The following is a 24,619-nucleotide window of genomic DNA, read 5'->3' as shown; positions in this document are numbered from 1 at the left end:
TTTCACTGGCATGGACTAAACGGTCAAAGCCTGTATATATAGAGGGAGAAAAGGGTAAGCAGTTGCAGCTGAGAACAACAAGGCTGTATGGTCTCAGCATGGAAAGGGACCTTAACCCTCTCAGCACTGATTGAAAGGGAAATCCATTTTAATTAGGACATGAATCACACCATCTCTAAAAAGCACTGCGATTCATTACCCGGCGTGACCTTTAAACTTCAAATCTTCCGTGGGGGGGAGGGAGGGAGCGTGACACTCTCTTGCCACTTGTTGATAATGTTGGGAATGAGTAATGAATAGAACTCCATTACTAAGTACTAAGTGCTAAGTCCTGTTATCCGTCACAGGACAAAGCATAAGGACTGAACCCGCACTGCAAAAGAACCGTGTAAGTAGCACCCGGTAACGAAGCAGGCACTGAGTATAGAGCCCTAACTATGGGTTTAGACATGTTTTGCAAAGTTCAGATGCTATGCCAAACGTCTAATTGCCCCCCCGGACGCTAGCTGCCTACCTACAGGTTCAGTCCCAAGCTAGATAGACGAATAGCACATGCAGGCGGAGTGGTATAGTCTCCACACTCATAACCACACATAAATGATACTATTGTGCTTTTTATACCTAAGGCTCTGCCCCAAACACTTACACCTAGTCGGGGGAGTCACCGCACGCGGGCCAATCCGGAGCTGCCACATCACCCGTGCAGCAAGCGTCTGACCACCAATGAGATGCTGACACACCACGGACATGCTCAGTAAGGTGATTTCTGGACTTAGACTCCAGAGTGTCTGGTCGCCTCTGCCTATCACTGGTTACCATACACTTGGCTGGAGAGCCAGCAGTAACCAAGCAAACAGCATGAGTCTGAGCAAGACGCTGGGACCGACGTCTGTGCTGAGCAGCTCCCACAGTGGCCTAAGTTGAATGGGAGACCGCAGAGGCAGACAAGGCTTGGGGTCCACCCCGTGCAGTGGGAGAATCCCGGCGCCTAACACGGAGTAACAAGTAAATCCCTTGGTGGGCCCCACGCACATGAGCAGTGCTTGGCACATTACACTGGATGCATTATATACAGGCCAAGGCAGCATCTACTTTGTTTAACAAACTACTCATTTTATTATTTTGTGGAACCATAGGCTGAAATTACATAAAAGAGCAGCACTTATCTACTAAGTATCCTACATCCATGGCAAATAATATGTACATGTAATTGAAGAGATGGCCCCCAGAATCAATGTCACTAGTGGGCCCTTAGTACCCCAGTCAGTGTCACCATAGGCATATAAAGAATAATATTCTGAGGCACCAAGCCTATTCATGGCTTATAAGTTTCCTCATAATAGTAATTAAATACAACTAATAATATATAGTAAGTTGTAGGATTACAAGTAAAATCATATAGCGTGTCATAGAGAGATGATAGATCATAGATAGATAACATATAACTAATAAAGTACATACTGTAGATTATTATTATTATTATTATAATGCATTTATATAGCACCATTTATTCCATGGCGCTTTACATATGAAAAGGGGAAATATAGACAAGTACAATAAACGTGTAAGACAAGGGGCACACAAGTACATAAGGAGAGGGGACCCTGCCCGCGAGGGCTCACAGTCTACAGGGATGGGTGAGGATACAGTAGGAGAGAGCAGGTCATGCTGTGGTTCAGTAGACTGAGGATCATTGCAGGCTGTAGGCTTGTTGGAACAGGTGGGTCTTCAGGTTCTTCTTGAAGGTTTCTGTTGATGGTGAGAGTCTGATGTGTTGTGGCAGAGAGTTCCAGAGTATGGGGGAAGCACGGGAGAAGTCTTGTATGCGGTTGTGGGAAGAAGAGATGAGGGGGGAGTAGAGAAGGAGATCTTGAGAGGATCGAAGGTTGCGTGCAGGTGGGTACCAGGAGACCATGTCACAGATGTATGGAGGAGACAGGTTGTGGATGGCTTTGTATGTCATGGTTAGGGTTTTGAACTGGAGCCTCTGGATGATAGGAAGCCAGTGAAGGGCCTGGCATAGGGGGGAGGCTGGGGAGTAGCGGGGAGACCGGTGGATTAGTCGGGCAGCAGAGTGTAGGATCGACTGGAGTGGTGCCAGAGTGCTAGAGGGGAGGCCAGAGAGTAGGAGGTTGCAGTAGATAATAGAAAGATAGATAAATAGATAGATTATAGATAATAGATAGATAAATAGATAATTGATAGATAATTGATAGATAGATGATAGATAATAGATAGATAATACATACTGTAGATAATAGATAGATAGATAGATGAAAGATAATAGATAGATAGATAGATAGATAGATAGATAGATAGATAGATAGATAGATAGATAGATAGATAGAAGAGCTCGTCCTTCATTCTCAAGATTATTGAGGCCCCACAGTGTGTACCCCTCGTACTTTGATCAGATTGTATTGATCATAAAGTAATTGCATCCTAGCTACTGCCATCACCTTATGAGATGGGAATATCCCTTTAAGTTAAAGGTACACAGGTGTATGGGCTCTTACACTGATCTTCAGCTTGCACTTTCGGCTCTTGTTTCCGCTCGATGGCTTGTCGTTAGGGCAGGACAGACCTTCTCTGCACCATGTTGCAGTCTAAGCCCATTACAAGCTAGAACACGGATTTACTGGGGCTTCCTTTTAATTGCCTGGTATTACAGCGAGGCGTTGAGTGCTCTGATTTACCCGTCTCGATATTTATTGTGACATCTTTTGTACTTAACAAAACACAGAGTATCATTCACTTGACAATAATTGCTCATTTTATAGCGGTTTTCAGACATATTACATCTCAACGGGAAATTCTGTGCATGTGCATTATTGAATTAGCATAAAAATGCAATATCATGTCAAATATTTCATATTCCTCCTGCGTATCATCACATAAGTCTTCGGCGGTTTTCCATTACTGTTTATTTTCTTCACAAATGATAAAGCCCGAAGCAAAGATGTTTGTAGAGCAATTGGATGTCATCATTTGTATATTGGCTGCAGCAAACACGGCTTAGTAATAGAAATCCAATTTTATACATATTATTTAGGAATATCCTTAAAATGGCGTTCCGTAAGCTGTAATAAACATGGAAATTATGCCGAGCATTGCTTGCACTTCAGTTTTGAGGGAAATAGCTGCGTTTTTAATTCACCCCTTATAAAGCATTGGTAAATCATAGTAACAGAAGTGTTTTGTTTTATCGTCTCTCATCCATAAGAAGCCAGCCGTATCTGTCACCAGCAAAATCGGCCAATTTCTAGGGGCTTTGTGACTGATAGACCGATCGATAGATCTACTGTTTTAGTACTGAGCTAAAATATTATTTTTGCACAACATTGCCCCACCATGTGAGCACAGTATAGCGCTATTCGGACCCCTCATCATTTCATTATGCATAAAGTGGCATCCTCATGGCATCACTAATAGGCTACATCGTTCCCTGCTATCCGGACTCCTGCAGTGGCGTAACTAGAGTCCTGTGCACCCCAGTGCAAAATTTGCCTCCCCCCTGCATGTTGTAATTCTATAAGGACATATGTGTTGCCCCCCCCCTCCCCAATATGTAGTAATGTCCTCCATCCTGGGCCCCTTCCAGGTATATACTGTATGTTCCCCATTCTGGGCTCCTTCCTAGTATATATATATGCCCCCCATCCTGGGTGACTTCCTGGTATATATGCCCCCCATCCTGGGTGACTTCCTGGTATATATGCCACCCATCCTGGGTGACTTCCTGGTATATATGCCCCCCATCCTGGATGACTTCCTGGTATATATGCCCCCCCCATCCTGGGTGACTTCTTGGTATATATGCCCCCCATCCTGGGTGACTTCCTGGTATATATGCCACCCATCCTGGGTGACTTCTTGGTATATATATATGCCACCCATCCTGGGTGACTTCTTTGTATATATATGCCCCCCATCCTGGGTGACTTCTTGATATATATGCCACCCATCCTGGGTGACTTCTTGGTATATATGCCCCCCATCCTGGGTGACTTCTTGGTATATATATGCCCCCCATCCTGGGTGACTTCTTGGTATATATATGCCCCCCATCCTGGGTGACTTCTTGATATATATGCCCCCCATCCTGGGTGACTTCTTGGTATATATGCCCCCCATCCTGGGTGACTTTTTTGTATATATATATGCCCCCCATCCTGGGTGACTTCTTGATATATATGCCCCCCATCCTGGATGACTTCTTGGTATATATGCCCCCCATCCTGGGTGACTTCTTGGTATATATGCCCCCCATCCTGGGTGACTTTTTTGTATATATATATGCCCCCCATCCTGGGTGACTTCTTGATATATATGCCCCCCATCCTGGATGACTTCTTGGTATATATGCCCCCCATCCTGGGTGACTTCTTGGTATATATATGCCACCCATCCTGGGTGATTTCTTGGTATATATGCCCTCTATCCTGGGGCCCTTCCTGCTATGTAAGCCCCTCATCCTGGGCTGGGTATATATGCCCCTCATCCTGGGCCCCTTCCTGCTATATATGCCCCGTCCTGGGCCCCTTCCTGGTATATATGTCCCCCATCCTGGGCCCCCTCCTGGTATATATGCCACCCATTCTTTAATATATGTCCCACATCCTAGTATATATGCCCCCAATCCTGGGTGACTTTCTGGTACACATGTCCCCATCCTGGTATATACTGTATGATCCCCCATCCTGCCATATATGTACCCCAGCCTGGTCCCCTTCTTGGTATATATGTCTCCTGTCCTGGGCCCTTTTCTGGTATATATGCCCTCAGTCCTGGACCCCTTCATTGTATATATGATCCCATCCTGTCATATATGTACCCCATCCTCGCCCCCTTCTTGGTAAATATGTCTTCCATCCTGGGACCTTTTCTGGTATATAGGCCCACGGTCCTGGGCCCCTTCTTTGTATATACAGTATGTCCCCATCCTGGCATATATATCCCCCGTCCTGGAATATACTTTGTCCCCATCCTGGGTTCCTTCCTGGCATATATGTTTCTGCTCTGGTTCTGTTCTCAGGCGCATAAAAAACCCCAAAACCCTCTACTCACCTTCCCCCGCTCCCAAGTCGCCCTGTGTACTCATCTTTATCAGGCGTAGAGGCCGGCAGCTGACATCGGTGTGCCTAGTATGGGCGCCGTATGACGTCACTGCCATGCACAGCCTGCTGTGTCACCTTCCAGCCTCTGATTGGCCGGCGGTGTGTATTACAGTGTAGGGATCCGACTGGTCTCTGTGCCGTGATACATTTCAGCTGAATGTGTGTCCTCAAACGCAAATCCAGCTGAGATAGCTGCTGCCATTACTGGGCTCCCTTCCCACATGGGCCCGGTTGTGGTTGCACCCTCAGCAATCACCATCTTTACGCCCGTGGTGGTAGGCTCCTGATGATTGATAATTCTGGCCGGAGTCAAGTTGAGCCATTGGCCTGAATTTTGCACTCCGCTTCATTAGAGGTGTGCAGGGGCATTGATCCCTCAGCTCCAGAGCAGCGCTTACAAGCTCTATAAGGGCTCTGTCTTGATCCAGGTTGGATTATGACAGATAAATGCACTAGTAACCTTTTTTTTTCCTTAAGCTGTGTGCTTTAAGGTAGTTTTGCCCCCGGTTGCCATTAGCGTCATTGCACTGTGGTGATTTCAGTTCTATTTTTTCCCCCGGTGGCCGTTAGGGTCATTGCACTCTGGTTACTTTAGTTTAGTGCACCTGATTATCACTAACAGGTGTGATTGCTCTGGTTTAACTATATAGGAGTGTCTTGTTCTCTCACTCACTGTTGGTGATATTGGTCATTTCCAACCAAGTCTGGTGGAGGAAGGAACTACAGAGAGGAGTTCCTGGCAGCTCAGGGGAGCTCTGGTGTTATAGCTTCAGGTGGAAGCTGAATTCAGGTGTCGAGCTTCTGGGGTGAAGCTGAACTTTGGTGTCATACTCTGTTGCTTGGAGCAATAGCAACACAGCAAAGCTAAGTGGTGTTTTCCCTGTTTGTGACTTCCCTTATGTGTGTTTTAGTGCAGTGGTGGGATTAGTTTCTGTACCGTCCATTTCACTAGAAAGGGCTAGGTGCAGGGCGAACTAGGGTTTTTAGGTATCCTGCTCAGCGACAGGTGAGGAGCCTGTATAGGGACTGTCAGGAGTGTAGAGACACTGACTCAGGGGAGTGCAGGAGGTCTCCACGTCCCTGTTCCCTATAACAGGGCCCTCCACTGTATCGGTTTCCCTGGTGTTTCCCTTTATTATTTAAATTCGCCCTGCTGGAGGCGGTGTATCCAGATACACGTGTAATTCTGAAATTCGCCTGCTGGAGGCGGTGTATCCGGCTGCACGTTATATTATTTAAATTCGCCCTACTGGAGGTGGTGTATCCAGGGTCACATGTGTCAGAGAAATTCGCCCTGCTGGAGGCGGTGTGTCCAGTCACATGTAACCATCACAGGCTCATTCAGGTGTCACTGATTTTTCATCAGTGTTTGTATACCAAATTGAGGAGTGTCTCCAAAACACAAGGTCAATTTTTCAATTATGTTTTTCTCTGTATGTTCCACTCCTGGTTTTGGCATTCAAGCATTGATGAAAAATCACTGACATCTGAATGAACCCTATCTAAGAGCTTGCAAGCTCGCACTCCTCACCCTTGAGACTGGCCACCTCTGGTCCTGGCTGTTAACCTAGACAATGAGCAGTAAACCATAGAATTAAAAATCCATCCTTTTTTGTGAATGGAGAGGATTTTTAAGGAAAGGTAAATAACAAAATTACATGTTTTACCAATTCATGATGACTTCAAATCTCCTTTTATATTTGGAAAAATATATTTAGCAATATCTTCACATGGTATGAAATAACCCTGCACTGCAACACTGCATGAAATCATTAAATTCAATAACAGGAGTCATACTTGGGCACTTTGTGGTGCTGACGGAAGGATTATTTCACATTAATGGGATTGTCCCAGGCTTATATATTGATGAGCGATCCTTGAGATAAGTCTTAAATGTCAGATCACCCAGTACCCCTCCACTGATCAGATGCTCACAGCTTTTACTGCAGCCATCTTTACACAGTGTACAGAGCCTGAACAGCACAGTGCCTTCAGTGAGTAGTGGCCATTCCCAGGTACTGCAGCTTAGACTACATTCAGGAGCTAATCTGCAGTACCATTAAACAACCACTACATAGTGAACGGAGCTGTGCTGTTCTAATCAACTGATCGGTGAGGGTTTCAGTTGATGATCCGCTACCAATTCGATAATGATGACGTATCCTAAGGTGTTCGGGGTAATAGATGAATAAGTTAAAGGAGTTGTCCAGTCTCTATGTGACTTCAGATTCATGAGTCCTCACATCCAGCGCACTGTGTGCTGTGAGGATAGTCAGGTGATCGCAAGTATGTGATTTCGACTAGAGCAAAGCTGTATACAGTCTAGTCAGCATGTGACTTCACAAATGCAAATCACATACTTGTGCTTAAGGGTCTGCCGCTCTTGGCGCCGGCAGACCTCACAGTGCGCATGATGTGAGGATCATGAAGTCTGTAGTCACATAAAGTGACCTCAGATTTGTGGCTGAAGACCGGAGAAACCCTTTAAGTAAGCATTGTCATAATTACATAGCAGGGCTAAGATGCAATATGGTGACACCCATTCAAAGTGAGTGATAATGACCATGCTACACAAAAAGAATAGAATATCAAATATCGAGGGAACCAATAATGAATATTGAAAAGGAATCCGTCAGTAATATCAATGCCCCAAACCATATAAATGGGCATGCAGAGTTTTAAAAACTAAATCCATTGACTCCTTTATATTGTTTATCTGTTGCTGCATTCCTGAGAAATTATCATTTTGGTTTGTATGGAAATGAGGGATTAAATGCTCTGAGAATGTCCGAGCCCTTACTGAGCCTCTGCCTCTTGATATTGAGTCCCTGCCTAGCACCAGTGTTTTTAAATTCAGAGATATCTCACTGTCTGAATTCTTGGCCTGGCACCTGATGTCAGGCAGCGCAGTGAGCTATCAATAAAGCTAAAGAGGCTGGTGCTGGGTGGGGAAACAACCTAGGGAGACATAGACTCAGGAAGTTACCTGTCACATCCATTTGCATAAGAATTAAAGCACAAATTTCTCATAAATGCAGCAACAGATAGAAGATATAAAGTTGTCGAAGGAATTTGCATTCAAAGACCTGCATGTCCAAATATTCAGTCTGGGGGATTGATCCTATTGACAGATTCCCTTTTAATATTCAGTTTTGTTTTGTTTTTTTCATGAAAAGAAGTGATATTTGAGCAGACTGGGTTATAGCCATGCATCATATATACAAATTATGTATTTATCCCCTAATCTCTTGGCAGGAGTTATGTTTTTTTTTTTACAAAGCACAACATGCAAATCAGGTAAAATTGCATTAATTTATCTCCTATCTCTCATCGGATCCTCATTTCTATCAATCCTGTTATTTCATGGCCTTTTATAGCAGCCAAGTCTGAGTGCCAGAAAGGCTATTCATATCTAACAGTAGAGATTTTATCCCTTGCTGCAGCTTTTGTTTAAATTCTTTTTCCTTTCCTTGCAGAATGATTTTTCGCCTGCAGCATCGGAGACAAACTGGGAATCTGTCACAAGCCCAGTCTCAGTAAGTAATACTGTGTGTCACTGTGTAGAATAATATAGATGCGTGCACTACTAAATAAACAGTGTGTTCCCCGCTACTATCTGTATCGCCGGGGTAAAAATGCCGAGACAAGAATTACGGTTTGATTTGAAACAGATTCCATGAAATTGAAAATGGAAATTGATGAGAATTACACAAAATTTCCTGTCCCAAAGCTGAAAAAAAATGTCTGTTATGTCGGACACACGCATTAGATGGCCCTCGGTTGAACGATGCGTTGGCCAATCTTTTGGCTGACAGTCATCTTAGCCGACTCTTCCATAAACTAACGCTCTTGTGATCTCTATGAGAAAGACGCAACTGATATGTCAGCTGGTGGTTAATCTTCGGGAGATCACTGTGATTGGCAGTCCTAAATTGGACATGCGTGATCAGCATCTCTGACAATCAGTCGGCCGGCTCCCCAATATACATTAGACCATTGGCCAAACCCATCGATAGTAGGTCCAGTCAACATTAGTTTAATATGTATCAAGGGGGGCTTTAGATGGACTACTTCATATGAGCATTCTAAGTTCTTGGTTCCCCAAAAATGAGAAGCACAGTACACTGACAAAAAGGCAGCAAGGTAGTTGCATGGTAGAACTCTAAAAGGCAATAAGGAAGAGCGCCGCTCCCATAGAATAGTATGTTCATGATATAGGATAAGAAGTCACCCTACTTTTAGGCTCCCTGCTCACCATGTGGAGTTGTGCAAATGGATAGGCACAACTTGATCCAGAACATAATCCTTTAACGAGGCAGCTCTTCATCAAAATTGGTCAATTCATGGAATTCCCATAGCAATTGTGGATCATGTGAGGAAAAACGTTGAGTGGATTGCCCCACCGGTTGAAACTATCCAACACTTTTTTGAGAATGTGGTTTAAGACTGGACTGGCCTCTTCATCAGGTCATGATAAAAACTTGTCATCGTCACATATAAAAAAGGCGAGAAACACAGAAAGTGTTTGTCCCCTCATTGTTCACCAGTCACAATATGATAGATATACCAAATATTTTAGAAGACATCTAGATGATCTATTTATTCTTTGGAAGGGAACTACCTTCAAGGCTCAATCTTTTCTCAAAGAGCTCAATACTGATGATTTGGATCTAGATTTCAACAGAAAAGTTTCTTGGGGATATAAAAATATCACATATTTAATGTGGAAGAATGCATTGGCAGTACTCAAGACCATCAGCAAGGTTAGTGACTTCTGGAAGACTGCACTGTGAATTTCTTTACCTCCCAATATTCCCTACTCTTCTTTTGAGCAACCGGGATGGCGCAACATCATGATCGTAGCTTGACACACAAAACTTTGAGCAATCCTGGCTTATGAAAAGAAGAGCTAGGAATGCTGGTAGGTAAGAAGATTTGCAGGACTCCCATCCAGCAGTCACAGATGGCCTAGCTGATGGACCAAAGTCCTGCAAATCGAATCATCTATCTCTGATATTGAATGAAGGTTTGTCACGAAAACCCATTTCTAGGGGGTTGATGGCAGTATGTCCAATAACACACATCACAAACTGTGATGAAATAATATTCTCTTTAATCCATTCTAAACAATAACTAAAAAATGGACAAAGCTTGTAGATTTCAAAGCTCAAGCATAGACCCTCGAGTAAGAATTTAGACAGAAAAAATATTCAAAAAGCCTAGATAAGGGATTTCTTCAAAAACTAAGATCCTTTTAAGAAAAAAGAAAATCCTATCTATGCAGGATTGGTAGTCTGAAAGAGAAATTACAATTTGATTACAAGATTCAATAAGGCAGATAAAGAAACACAAATACTGAAACCCTGAGAAATCCTTCCTAATAAACCAAAGAGCACGTGTAGGAGATCTAGTAATCTGAAATCACTTCTAAGCTCTCAGTAGACCCTCGAAGATCAGTCTTTGACTAAGTCTAAGCCAAAGTGATGATATAAATGTCATTTGGCCGAATGTTTCTGCTGGGCTAATATGAATCATGGGGTAAATACAGAATATGCTGAGGTCTCAAATGAACTTTTCCTCATTAGTGACCCTACAGATTGCGCTATTATATATGTTATAGATGTGTTGGTAAACTAATGATAACTCCAATATGTGGGCTGTGCAAAGCCAACATTAAGAAATCAAATTGCAAAACACCATTCCCCATGCCATACAGCCATGAAGCACTTTACTCTATGTTGTAAAGTCATGAAGCCCTTCCCCCATGCCATAAAGTCATGAAGCACTTTCCCCATGTTGTAAAGTTATGAAATACTTTCCCCATGCTGTAAAGTCCTGAAGCACTTTACTCCATGCTGTAAAGTCATGAAGCACTTTACTCCATGCTGTAAAGTCTTGAAGCACTTTCCCCATGCCATAAAGTCATGAAGCACTTTCTTATATGCCATAGTCATGAAGCACTTTGCCCGATGCTGTAAAGTAATGAAGCACTTTACTCCATGCTGTAAAGTCTTGAAGCATTATCCCCATGCCACAAAGTCATGAAGCACTTTCTTATATGCCATAGTCATGAAGCACTTTGCCCCATGCTGTAAAGTAATGAAGCACTTTTCTCTATGCTGTAAAGTCATGAAGCACTTCCCCTCATGCTGTAAAGTCATGAAGCACTTTCTGCCATGCCGTAAAGTCATGAAGCACTTTCTCCCATGCCGTAAAGTCATGAAACACTTTCTCCTATGCTGTAAAGTAATGAAGTACTTTACTACATGCTGTAAAGTCATATAGCACTTTCTCCTATGCCGTAAAGTCATAAGGCACTTTTTCACATGCTGTTAAGTAATGAGGCACTTTACTCCGTGCTGTATAGTCTTGAAGCACTTTCCCCATGCCATAAAGTCATGAAGCACTTTCTCATATGCCGTAAAGTCATGAAGCACTTTTCCCATCCTGTAATGCAATGAAGCACTTTTCCCATGCTGTAATGTAATGAAGCACTTTACTCCATGCTGTAAAGTCATGAAGCACTTTCTCCTATGCCGTAAAGTCATGAAGCACGTTTTCCCATGCTGTGAAGTTATGAATCACGTCCCCCCATGCATGAACAGTTTTATTTACATTCAATAGGACTTTAGGGGAACTTGTTCAATCTTGGGGTACACTTTTTAGGTCCACAACCCTAACGTATGGTTATCAAAATGATATAGTCATAGGGCAGAGGTGAGGGGAAGAGATATCTGAATACTGAAATCACTCTCTGTAGTATTCTTATAGATCAGAACCCTCTGTTTAGTTTATTTCCAGTTTTGTTTTGCTTTTCATTGAGGCAAGCACTTTTTGCTCTAGTGCAAGATGAAGCATAGTTGGAGTATTTGACCACAGAAGTGACAACTTTGAGCAGTAAACAAAATGAAATGGATAATATCTATTTTTAATAAAGGGCTAGGGATTGGGGAAAATGGGGGGGACAAGACCTACTGTCATGGATCAAAACTGGTAGAATATTCCATGAAAAGCTTTGGCTTGGGCGCCAAGAGAACTTATCCTGGTCATACAGATGTCCATTATTATCTTTCCCTGGCACAAGATGACCAGCTTTAGTAAAAATATGGTTTTGTGATACTCTGTCAGGAGATGTTTATTCTATATTTGCCTATATTTGGTAACCCAGTGGCTGTTATTGCAATCTGGCATGAAAATGTATGTGCGAAATTGGAGTCCTCACGAAAAATTGGTAATGGCAATCAGATCTGTGCCTAGAAGAGGAATCTTGCATCCTTCATGTGCTATAAGCGATTATTTTACATTCATATCACTATCTTGAAGATGGAGAAATTGATGACAAATTCGAGTATTTCGGACTACCTCCAGAGGCTAATTGCCCTCAATTTATTATGTCCATAGGATTTAGGGTTAAACCGAAATTAATGATTCCTAAATCGCTATAATATAATTAGGGAACATCGGCAGCATCACTTCCGTATAATTCAGATGAACGAGACGCTAGCGGTACACGCTGACATCATTCCATATTTCTGGGTTATGTAAGAACACTTGGCTTACAAACCGTCGTGTCCATGTGAAAATGTATAATTCTGGCTCGCGGTAAGGAGTCAATGTACGGTAAAAGAGACTCGCACGCCGATTACACTAAAGCTTTATTTTCCCTGAAATGACAATAACAGAATAAAGGTTCATTGTGCAGGGCACGTTTCAGCCATAAAGTAGACCGTCGTGATCTGACCGGAGATCTGTCCGGGACATGACCGTGTTCTCTTGGACTAAAGTTTTACGATTCATTTACAATGTTGTTTTTTTAGAGTTTTGTTAAGTATCTAGTTTTTGTGATGTAGAACTTTTGGCTCGGATGGTTCCCGTCAGCGCCTGTATATTTAAAACCGAGTAAAGGGATTGTCTGCATGGAAAAATCATCAATTTTTAATTATTAAATTTATATGATGTCACAAAATCCTTGTAATGGGCCAGCGTTCCTCGCCCCTTCACAACCGGGCAATTTTCCATTTTTTTTTTCCGTTTTCGATCCTTTTTTCAAGAGCCATAACTTTTTTATATCTCCATCCACATTGCCATATCAGGGGTTGTTTTTTTGCGGGACGAGTTGTACTTTTGAATAACACACAATGTGATGCATGAGAAAGCGGGAAAAAAACATTTCAAGCGCGTTGAAATTGAAGAAGTGCAATTTTACATTTTTTTTTTAAATTTACCATGTTCGCTGTACCATAAAACTAACCTGGTAATATGATTCTCCAGGTCGGCACGATTAAGCAGATAACAAACATGTATAGGTTTTTTTTTTTTTAGTTTTTTTTTAAAGATTAAAAAAAAAAAATTCTGGAAATTTGTAAAAAAAAAATAAATTTTTTTTCGCCATTTTCCAAGACTTGTAACGCTTTCAATTTTCAGAATCTGGGACTGGGGGAGGGCTTATTTTTTTGCACCCTGAAATAACGTTTTTTATTTGCACCATTTTAAGGTAGATACGATGTATTGCTGACCTCTTATTGCAATGTTGCAGCGGTCAAAACAACGTATTTCTGGCTTTTTGATTTTTTTTTTTTAATCTTTATACTAGTAACCAATCAGGTTAATTTATTTTATATTTTAAAAGATCGGACTTTTACAAATGCAGCGATACCATATGTGGTATGTGTATTTTTTTTATTTTTTTTAATTGTTGAATTTTTAATGGGGAAAAAGAGGTGGGATTTGAAATTTTGTGTTTTTTTATTTTTTTCATATTTTTTAAAAACTTTTAAAAATTTTTTTACTTGATTTAAAAGTCCCCTTAGGGGACTTGAAGCTGAAATCATCTGATCGCTTGTGCTATGCATAGCAGTGCATCAGTGCACAATCTCCTATGAGCGCGCTGGCTTTCACAGGAGGATCATAATGACAAGCACTGGGGTCTTCAGTAGACCTTTGGCTGTCATGGCAACGTATCGGCACCGTGTGATCATATCACCGGTGTACCGATGGGTGGGTGGAATGACGTGCCTCACTGCCGTCACATGTTAAATGCCGCTGTTAGAGAATGACAGCAACACTTAATGGGTTAACAGCCACAGGCTGTCTTAAAGGGGTTAAAGGGGATGTCCATTCTATCTTTATTTCAAGAAATGTGTTGGAGATATGATTTGTAGCACTCATTAAAGGGAATCTGTCACCCCATTTTTGCCGTATGAGATGTGGCCACCGCCATCAGGGACTTATCTACAGCATTCTGTAATGCTGTACATAAGCCCCCGATGTAACCTGAAAGATAAGAAAAATGAGTTAGATTATTCTCACCTGGGGGTCCGGTCCGATGGGTGTCGCGGTCCGGTCTGGTCCCTCCCATCTTCTAGCGATGACGTCCTCCTTCTTACTTCTGCCACGGCTCCTGCGCAGGCGTACTATATCTGCCCTATTGAGGGCAGAGCAGAGTACTGCAGTGCTCACGCACCGGGAAAGGTCAGAGAGGTCCGGCGCCTGCGCACTGCAGTACTTTACTCTGCCCTCTACAGGGCAGAGCAGTATGCCTGCGCCGGAGTTGCGATGGGAAGCAAAGAAGAGGAAGTCATTGCTAGAAGATGGGAGGCGCCGGACTGGACCACGCCCCCAGATGAGTATAATATAACTTGTTTTTCAAGTTACATCTGGGGCTTATCTACAGCATTACAGAATGCTGTAGATAAGCCCCTGATGGCGGTGGCTGCAGCTTATAGGCCAAAAATGAGGTGACAAATTCCCTTTAATATACAAGTATTACAGGTTCTCCTGCTTTCGCCTGCTAATAGACTAACATGTGACCAGACGAGGCCATCAGCTCCTCCAATTGAAAAACCCTGCACATGGGAGAGATTCTTTTCAAATGGAGGAGACTGATGGGCAGGCCTGGTCACATGATCCTAAACCAGCGATCAATATGAGATCAGGAGAGCTGTGCAATGTGTGAGGAAGGATGTACAAACAAACAATCGGAGAAGAACTGACAACATGTTTTAATAAAAAATTTAATGGCCACCCCCTTTAAACACTATGATATTCCTTGAATAAAATGTAAACTTCTGTGTTGATTTTTTTATTATAGATCTCTAAATGTATAGCCAAAAATTTGAAGTTTCTTTAAGGTTAATTCATTGCATTTTTACAGTATTTTTTGTTTTGTTTTTGCTGCCGAAAACTGTTCTCTTGACGGTAAAAACCCTGCATTTTTTGCTGTTTTTTGGTGCAGAATATGTGTATAATTTGTCTTCAGTATTTGTTTAATAAAATTAGTTTTATTTCCATACCTGCTGCAAAAAACACTGAAAAAAAAATACTGCAACACCTTTTTGCTGCAGGTTTTTTTCTGCGTGTTTGCACTTGTTCATTGCTATGGGTGAAAAATCTCTGCTGAAGCAATTGACGGGCTGCAGATTTAAAAAAATGTTGCAGTTCTCAAATTCAGTCAGGAAAAAAAAACAAACGTGTGCATGACATCTCTGAAATGTCGTCGCTTTTGCTAAAAATGAAAAAAATGCAGCTAATTTGCATATTATTTGAATGTCACCTATACAATGGATACATCTGATTATTTGGGGCCCACTAATCAATAAAATGAGGGTCCTTATTCCCACTCCCCCTATTTCTCTACACTAGTCATGGGCGAGTAGCATCGTTGCTCGGGTTTTCCCAAGCATGCTCGGGTGGTCTCCGAGTATTTTGGCGTGCTCGGAGATTTAGTTTTCGTCGTCTCAGCTGCATGATTTGCGACTTGTAGATAGGCCGAATACATGTGTGAATTCCCTAACAAACAGGCATTCCACACATGTATTCAAGCTGTCTAGCAGCCACAAATCATGCAGCTGAGACGATGAAAACTAAATCTCCGAGCACGCCAAAATACTAGGAGGAGACCCGAGCATGCTCGGGGAGACCCAAGCAGCGAGTATACTCGCTCATCACTACTCCACTACACAACGACCATGAGGAGAAGATTGGAGTGATGGACAAACATGCACATGAATGCTGTATTAAATCTTGATGGAAAAAGTTGAGCTCTCTATGGAGAACATTGGAAAAGTGTCAACCATGTTTCACCGCCGCTCCATTCCTCAGTGTGGTGGTCAGTGGAGAGATACGATTCTGTAGGTTTTAACCCCTTAAGCCCCAAGGGTGGTTTGCACGTTCATGACCGGGCCAATTTTTACAATTCTGACCACTGTCCCTTTATGAGGTAATAACTCTGAAACGCTTCCATGGATCCCGGTGATTCTGACATTGTTTTCTCGTGACATATTGTACTTCATGTTAGTGGTAAAATTTCATTCAAATAACTTTGTGAAAAAAACGAAAATTTGGCAAAAATTTTGAAAATTTCGCAATTTTCCAACTTTGAATTTTTATGCCCTTAAATCACAGAGATACGGCACACAAAAAAACTTGATAAGAAACATTCTCCACATGTTTACTTTACATCAGCACAATTTTGGAACCAACATTTTTTTTTGTTAGGAAGTTATAAGGGTTAAAAGTTGACCAGCGATTTCTCTTTTTTGCAACACCATTTTATTTTTACGGACCACATCATATTTGAAGCCACTTTGAGGGATCTACAGTATATAATAGAAAATACCCAAAAGTGACACCATTCTAAAAACTGCACCCCTTAAGGTGCTCAAAACCACATTCAAGAAGTTTATTAACCCTTTAGGTGCGTCACAAGAATTTTTTGAATATTTAAAAAAAAATGAACATTTAACTTTTTTTCATAAAAAAAATACTTCAGGTTCAATTTTTTTTATTTTACCAAGGGTAACAGGAGAAATTGGACTGCAAAATTTATTGTGCAATTTGTCCTGAGTACGCTGATACCTGATATGTGGGGAACCACTGTTTCGGCGCATGGCTGAGCTCAGAAGGGAAGGCGCGCCGTTTGACTTTTTCAATGCAAAATTGGCTGGAATTCAGATCGGACGCCATGTCGCGTTTGGAGAGCCCCTGATGTACCAAAACAGTGGAAACCCCCCACAAGTCACCCCATTTTGGAAACTAGACCCCCCAAGGAACTTATCTAGATATGTGGTGAGCACTTTGACCCCTCCAGTGCTTCACAGAAGTTTATAACGCCTGGGCGTGAAAATAAAAAATCGTATTTTTTCCACAAACATGATCTTTTAGTCACCATTTTTTTTTATTTTCCCAAAGGTACCAAGAGAAATTGGACCTCAAAAGTTGTTGTCCATTTTGTCCTGAGTACGCTGATACCCCATATGTGGGAGAAAACTACTGTATGGGCACACGTCGGGTCTCGGAAGGGAAGTAGTGATGTTTTGGAATGCAGACTTTGATGGAATGCTCTGCGGGTGTCATGTTGCCTTTGGAGAGCCCCTGATGTACCTAAACAGTGGAAATCCCCCACAAGTGACCCCATTTTGGAAACTAGACCCCATAAGGAACTTATCTAGTTGTGTGGTGAGCACTTTGAACCCCAAAGGGCTTCACAGAAGTTTATAATGCCCGGACATGAAAATAAAAAAATCGTATTTTTTCCACAAACATGATCAATTAGTCCCCAATTTTTTTTATTTTCCCAAGGGTAACAGGAGAAATTGGACCCAAAAGGTTGTTGTCCAATTTGTCCTGAGTACGCTGATACCTCATATGTGGGAGAAAACTACTGTATGGGCACACGTCGGTTCTGGGAAGGGAAGTAGTGACGTTTTGATATGCAGACTTTGATGGAATGGTCTGCGGGTGTCATGTGCGTTTGGAGAGCCCCTGATGTACCTAAACTATTGAAACTCTCCTCAAATGACACCATTTTGGAAACTAGACCCCCCCACGGAACTTATCTAGATGTGTGGTGAGCACTTTGAACCCCCAAGTGCTTCACAGAAGTTTATAACGTCCGGGCGTGAAAATAAAAAAATCATTTTTTTCCACAAAAATGATATTTTTGCCCCCAATTTTTTATTTTCCTAAGGGTAACAGGAGAAATTGGACTCCAAAAGTTGTTTTGCAATTTGTCCTGAGTAGGCTGATACCCCATATGTGGGGGTAAAACACTGTTTGGGCGCATGGCAGAGCTTGGAAGGGAAGGACCACCATTTGACTTTTTCAACTCAGAATTGGCTGGAATTGAGATCAGACGCCATGTTGCATTTGGAGAGCACCTGATGTGCCCAAACAGTGGAAACCCCCAATTATAACTCCAACCCTAACCCCAACACACCCCTAACCCTAATCTCAGCCCTAGCCCTAGCCCTGGCCCTAACCCTAGCCCTAACCCTAACCCTAATGGGAAAATGGAAATAAATACATTTTTTTTATTTTATTATTTTTCCCTAACTAAGGGGGTGATAACGGGGGGTTTGAATTACTATTTATGGTGGTTTTTAGGTTTGGCAGCTGTCACACGCTAAAAGACGCTTTTTATTGTAAAAATAGTTTTTGCATCACCACATATTGAGAGCTATAATTTTTCCGTATTTTGACCCACCGAGTCATGTGAGGTCTTATTTTTTGCGGGACGAGTTGACGTTTTTATTGGTACCATTTTCGGGCACGTGACATTTTTTGATCGCTTTTTATTCCGATTTTTGGGATGCAGAATAAACAAAAACCAGCGTTTCATGAATTTCTTTTGGGGGGGTGCGTTTACACCGTTCCGTGTGCGGTAAAATTGATAAAACGGCTTTATTCTACGGGTCAGTACGGTTACAGAGATACCTCACTTAGGTCGTTTTTCTATGTTTTGGCGCTTTTATGCAATGAAAACTATTTTATATAAAAAATAATTATTTTTGCATCGCTTTATTCTGCGAGCTATAACTTTTTTATTTTTTTGCTGATGATGCTGTATGGTGGCCCTTTTTTTGCGGGACAAGATTACGTTTTCAGCGGTACCATGGTTATTTATATGCGTCTTTTTGATCGCTCGTTATTGCACTTTTTGTTCGGCAGTATGATAATAAATCATTATTTTTTGCTTCGTTTTTTATTTTTATTTTTTAAGGGGTTTGCTAAAGGGGTTAACTAATGGGACAGTTTTATAGGGCAGGTCGTTACGGACGCGGCGATACCAAATATGTGTACTTTAATTGTTTGTTTTTTTTTATTTCCAAAAAATGAATTTATTGGGGGGAATATTTTTTTTTTTCTAATTTATTTGGCGATTTTTTAAAAATTATTTTAACACTTTTTTTTTAACTTTATTACATTGTCCCAGGTGGGACATCACTGTCCTGTGACAGATCGCTGATCTGTCACATCACAGATCACTGTGATAGATCAGTGATCTGTCACAGGCATAGACGCAGACTTCCTCATGCCTGCGCTTTGCAGGCACTGAGGAAGCCAGCTCCCTGCAGGCCCCCGAAGGTCCCCGTCGCCATCTTGGGTTCGGGGGCCTGCAGGGAAGGAGCCCCCCGCAGCAGCGCTGCACATTGCGCTGCTGTGGGGGGCTCAGGGAAGCATGGCGGGAGCCCCCTCCCTTCCGATGCTTCCCTTTAACCCCCGGTACACCGCGACCGTGTTTGATCGCGGTGTGCAAGGGGTTAACATGTCGGGGGCGGTCCGTGACCGCCCCTGACACATTGTGCCGGGTGTCAGCTGTGATAATCAGCTGACACCCAGGCCGCGATCAGCGGCGCTCACCATGTAACAGCAGCTGCAGAGCAGAATAAAACATGTTTGTTTCTTTTTTGTTTCGCCTCTCCGTTGTGGAGATATTAGCAATCCAAGTATTGGGACCTAAGGAGTTAACTTTAGTGAAGTCAAAAGTGGTGTTATCAGATAGATTTCACTGGGGGCATGCACTTTTTCTCCCTTTAGGAGCTGCTATCTGGTTAGACTTAACTTATTAGGTACCAACTGTCATGATCTCAGTGCGGGTTTGACTCGCACACGTGGGGTTAATGTCTTGAACCAGTGCTGATGACTGGCATTTTTGGGGTTAAAGGTTGTGATCCCGGTGCAGGCTTACCTGCACACCTGGGGCTATGATTGTGGCCTCTCCCTGGTTCTGGGGGAGGCTTCTTATAGCCTCAGGACGCTCCCATCCCTGTCAGTTATACTCTCGCCCTTGGCATTGTGTGGTGACCCCTGAGTGTGTTTGTGCTGTGTTCTGGTTACTTGATTCTCTGTGTATGACTCGGTCTGTTCTCTGGATATTGCTTTGATTCTGCTTGGTACCTTCTATGTCTGTTTGGTTTTGACTGCTGCTTGGCCCTGATTATCCGCTCTGTCTCATCCTTGGTACGTTACGGCTATCTCTGTGTATGACCTCCGTTTTGCCTGACTGAGTAATTCTGTATAGTGTCTTTCCATCCCACTAAGCAGGACGCTAAGCCCCGCCCCCTTGCAGTCACATGACCGTAGATCCCGTGTCTGCCTGCTAAACTTCAGCATCCACAGGTCCTGTGCATCGGTACTTTCTGGCTGTACCTGACCCCGGTACCCCTACAGTGCGGGTGAATCCCTGCTCAGGGGAGGCTGCACGCCGGCGCTGACAGGATCCTGACACTCAGGACACGCGCACTGGCTCAGTGAGCAAGTACAGTGCGGTGTTCCTGACACCAACAATAAGATTGCTAATATCTCCATACAATGAAGAGACAAAATAAATATAAAAGCTACAAAAAGTTTTTTTAATTCCACTCTGCTGCCGTTATTACATAGTGTGTCCAGCTAAACATGAAAAAATTGATTAAAAAAAGTTCTCTTTAAACCATTTAACAAAATGTATTTAGGATGTGTTTTTTGTTTGTTGCTGCAATTTCCAAAAACAGGGTAAAATTGCTGTTTATTTGCAGGGTTTTTTTCTAGACATTGGCATCAAAACGCATTGTAAATGCATCATTTGTACACAGCCTTAAACTGAAATTTCAAAACTGGTTCAATGTAGTATTGTCTCCCGGTGCTGTTCAGTGATGTAAGAACGACCTTCCTTCTGGTTACACTTTCTTTGTGAACTGTGTTAGAAATGCTTGTGGTTCTTACTCCGAATATATATCAGTTTCGGCAACCGCTGGGTTTTTAACTGTCGGCATTCCTTTTTTTTCACTGTATGAAATAGTAAACTTTGCTATTCTAAACCAAAGCATTCTGTAAAAAAAACATGTACAGTGAAGGAAATAATTATTTGATCCCTTGCTGATTTTGTAAGTTTGCCCACTGACAAAGACATGAACAGTCTATAATTTTAAGGGTAGGTTAATTTTGACATTGAGAGATAGAATATCAAAAATAAAATCCAGAAAATCCCATGGTATAAATTGTATAAATTTATTTGCATTTTGCAGTGAGAAATAAGTATTTGATCCCTCTGGCAAACAAGACTTCATACTTGGTGGCAAAACCCTTGTTGGCAAGCCCAGCAGTCAGACGTTTTTGTAGTTGATGATGAGGTTTGCGCACATGTCAGGAAGAATTTTGGTCCACTCCTTTTTACAGATCATCTCTTAATAACTAAGATTTTGAGGCTGTCACTTGGCAACTCGGTGCTTCAACTCCCTCCATAAGTTTTCTATGGGATTAAGGCCTGGAGACAGGTTAGGCCACTACATGACCTTAATGTGCTTCTTTTTGAGCCACTCCTTTGTTGTCTTGGCTGTATGTTTTGTGTCATTTTCTTGCTGGAAGACCAAGCCATGACCCATTTTTAATTTTCTGGCGGTGGGAAATGAGGTTGTCATTCAGGATTTTACGGTACATGGATCCATCCATTCTCCCATTTAAGTAGTCCTGTGCCATTAGCAGAGAAACACTACCAAAACATAATGTTTCCACCTCCATGCTTGACAGTGGGGACGGTGTTCTTTGGGTCATAGGCAGCATTTCTCTTCCTCCAAACACGGCGAGTTGAGTTAATGCCAAACACCTCAATTTTTGTCTCATCTGATCACAGCAACTTCTCCCAATCACTCAAAGAATCATCCAGGTATTCATTGGCAAGCTTCAGATGGGCCTGTACATGTGTCTTCTTGAGCAGGGGGACCTTACAGGCACTGCAGGATTTTAAACCTTTACGTCGTAATGTGTTACCAATGTTTTTCTTGGCGACTGTTTCAGCTGCCTTGAGATCATTAACAAGTTCTCCCCATGGAGTTTTAGGCTGATCTCTCACATTCCTCATGATCAAGGATACCCCATGAGGTGAGATTTTGCATGGTGCCCCAGATCGATGTCGATTGACAGTCATTTTGTATTTCTTCCATTTTCTTACTATTGCACCAACAGTTGTTTCCTTCTCACCCAGTGCCTTGCGTATGGTTTTGTAGCCCATTCCAGCATTGTGCAGGTCTATTATCTTGTCCCTGACATCCTTAGAAAGCTCTTTGGTCTTGCCCATGTTGTAGAGGTTAGAGTCTTACTGATTAATTGAGTCTGTTAGACAGGAGTCTTTTATAAAGGTGACTATTTAAGACAGCTGTAAGACACAATATATAACACAGTCAATCAGGAGGGATTGTATAAAAGAAGAAGCAGGAAATGCAGCAACCATGTTCTGGTGAAGTTGGATATATGTCACAGAACACGGCTTAGCCATAAATACAGGAAATGAAGGCCATGAAATACTGAAGAAACTGCAGATAGTAACAGTAGCGAAGAGGATTAGTGTGTGAGGAAAAGAGAATAGTGTCATACACGTTACTCAGGGCAGTTAGATGCTTTGGAATATGGTGGTGGTCCAAAGTTTTGAGACTGACACAAATTTGGGTTTTCACATATTTTGCTGCTTTAGTGTTTTGAAATCTTTTAACCCCTTTCTGACATCCGACGTACTATCCCGTCCTTGGGACCCGGGCCCCTATGCCCATGAACGGGATAGTACGTCTACCTTGATCAGCGGCGCCCACGTGGTGAGCGCCGCTGATCGCGGCCGGGTGTCAGCTGATTATCACAGCTGACACCCGGCACAATGTGTCAGGGGCGGTCACGGACCGCCCCCGACACGTTAACCCCTTGCACACCGCGATCAAACACGATCGCGGTGTACCGGGGGTTAAAAGGGAAGCATCTGCAGGGAGGGGGCTCCCTCCGTGCTTCCCTGAGCCCCCCACGGCAGCGCAATGTGCAGCGCTGCTGCGGGGGGCTCCTTTCCTGCAGGCCCCCGAATCCAAGATGGCGACGGGGGCCTTCGGGGGCCTGCAGGAAGCTGGCTTCCTCAGTGCCTGCAAAGCGCAGGCATGAGGAAGTCTGCTTCAATGCCTGTGACAGATCGCTGATCTGTCACAGTGATCTGTGATGTGACAGATCAGCGATCTGTCACAGGACAGTGATGTCCCACCTGGGACTATTTAATAAAGTTAAAAAAAAAATAAAAAAAAGTGTTAAAATAAATTAAAAAAAATCGCCAAATAAATTAGAAAAAAAAAAAATATTCCCCAAATAAATCCTTTTTTTGGAAAAAAAAAAAAACAAAAACAATAAAAGTACACATATTAGGTATCACCGCGTCCGTAACGACCTGCCCTATAAAACTATCCCATTAGTTAACCCCTTTAGTGAACCCCTTAAAAAATAAAAATAAAAAACCAAGCAAAAAATAATGATTTATTATCATACCGCCAAACAAAAAGTGTAATAACGCGCAATCAAAAAGACGCATATAAATATCCATGGTACCGCTGAAAACGTCATCTTGTCCCGCAAAAAACGAGCTGCCACACAGCATCATCAGCAAAAAAGTAAAAAAGTTATAGCTCGCAGAATAAAGCGATGCAAAAATAATTATTTTTTATATAAAATAGTTTTCATTGCATAAAACCGACAAAACATAAAAAAACGACCTAAATGAGGTATCGCTGTAACTGTACTGACCCGAAGAATAAAAGTGCTTTATCAATTTTACCGCACGCGGAACGGTGTAAACGCACCCCCCCAAAAGAAATTCATGAAACGCTGGCTTTTGTTCATTCTGCGTCCCAAAAATCAGAATAAAAAGCGATCAAAAAATGTCACGTGCCCGAAAATGGTACCAATAAAAACGTCAACTCGTCCCGCAAAAAATAAGACCTCACATGACTTGGTGGGTCAAAATACGGAAAAATTATAGCTCTCAATATGTGGTGATGCAAAAACTATTTTTACAAAAAAAAGCGTCTTTTAGCGTGCGACAGCTGCCAAATATAAAAACCGCCATAAATAGTAAATCAAACCCCCCGTTATCACCCCCTTAGTTAGGGAAAAATAATAAAATAAAAAAAATGTATTTATTTCCATTTTTCCGCTAGGGCTAGGGTTAGGGTTAGGGTAGGGTTAGGCTTAGGGCTAGGGTTAGGGCTAGGGTTAGGGTTAGGGCTAGGGCTGAGATTAGGTTTAGGGGTGTGTTGGGGTTAGGGTTGGAGTTATAATTGGGGGTTTCCACTGTTTGGGCACATCAGGGGCTCTCCAAATGCAACATGGCGTCTGATCTCAATTCCAGCCAATTCTGAGTTGAAAAAGTCAAATGGTGCTCCTTCCCTTCCAAGTTCTGCCATGCGCCCAAACAGTGTTTTACCCCCCACATGTAGGGT

The 24,619-nt window shown here is 42.4% G+C and overlaps 1 protein-coding gene across 1 annotated transcript in view; it reads left to right on the top strand.

The window, feature by feature from the left end:
- The window catches only part of PDGFD (platelet derived growth factor D), a 347,344-nt gene that overhangs the window by 268,331 nt on the left and 54,394 nt on the right, over positions 1-24,619 (top strand). The window contains exon 4 of the mRNA XM_073558368.1: positions 8,594-8,653. Coding sequence (XP_073414469.1) covers positions 8,594-8,653 — 60 coding nt within the window. The remainder of the gene's footprint in view (positions 1-8,593; positions 8,654-24,619) is intronic.

Source organism: Dendrobates tinctorius, unplaced genomic scaffold, assembly GCF_039654945.1.
Source record: "Dendrobates tinctorius isolate UK_male_01 unplaced genomic scaffold, ASM3965494v1 ptg000256l, whole genome shotgun sequence".
NCBI lineage: Eukaryota > Metazoa > Chordata > Amphibia > Anura > Dendrobatidae > Dendrobates > Dendrobates tinctorius.
This window is presented reverse-complemented; position numbering and strand designations above follow the sequence as displayed.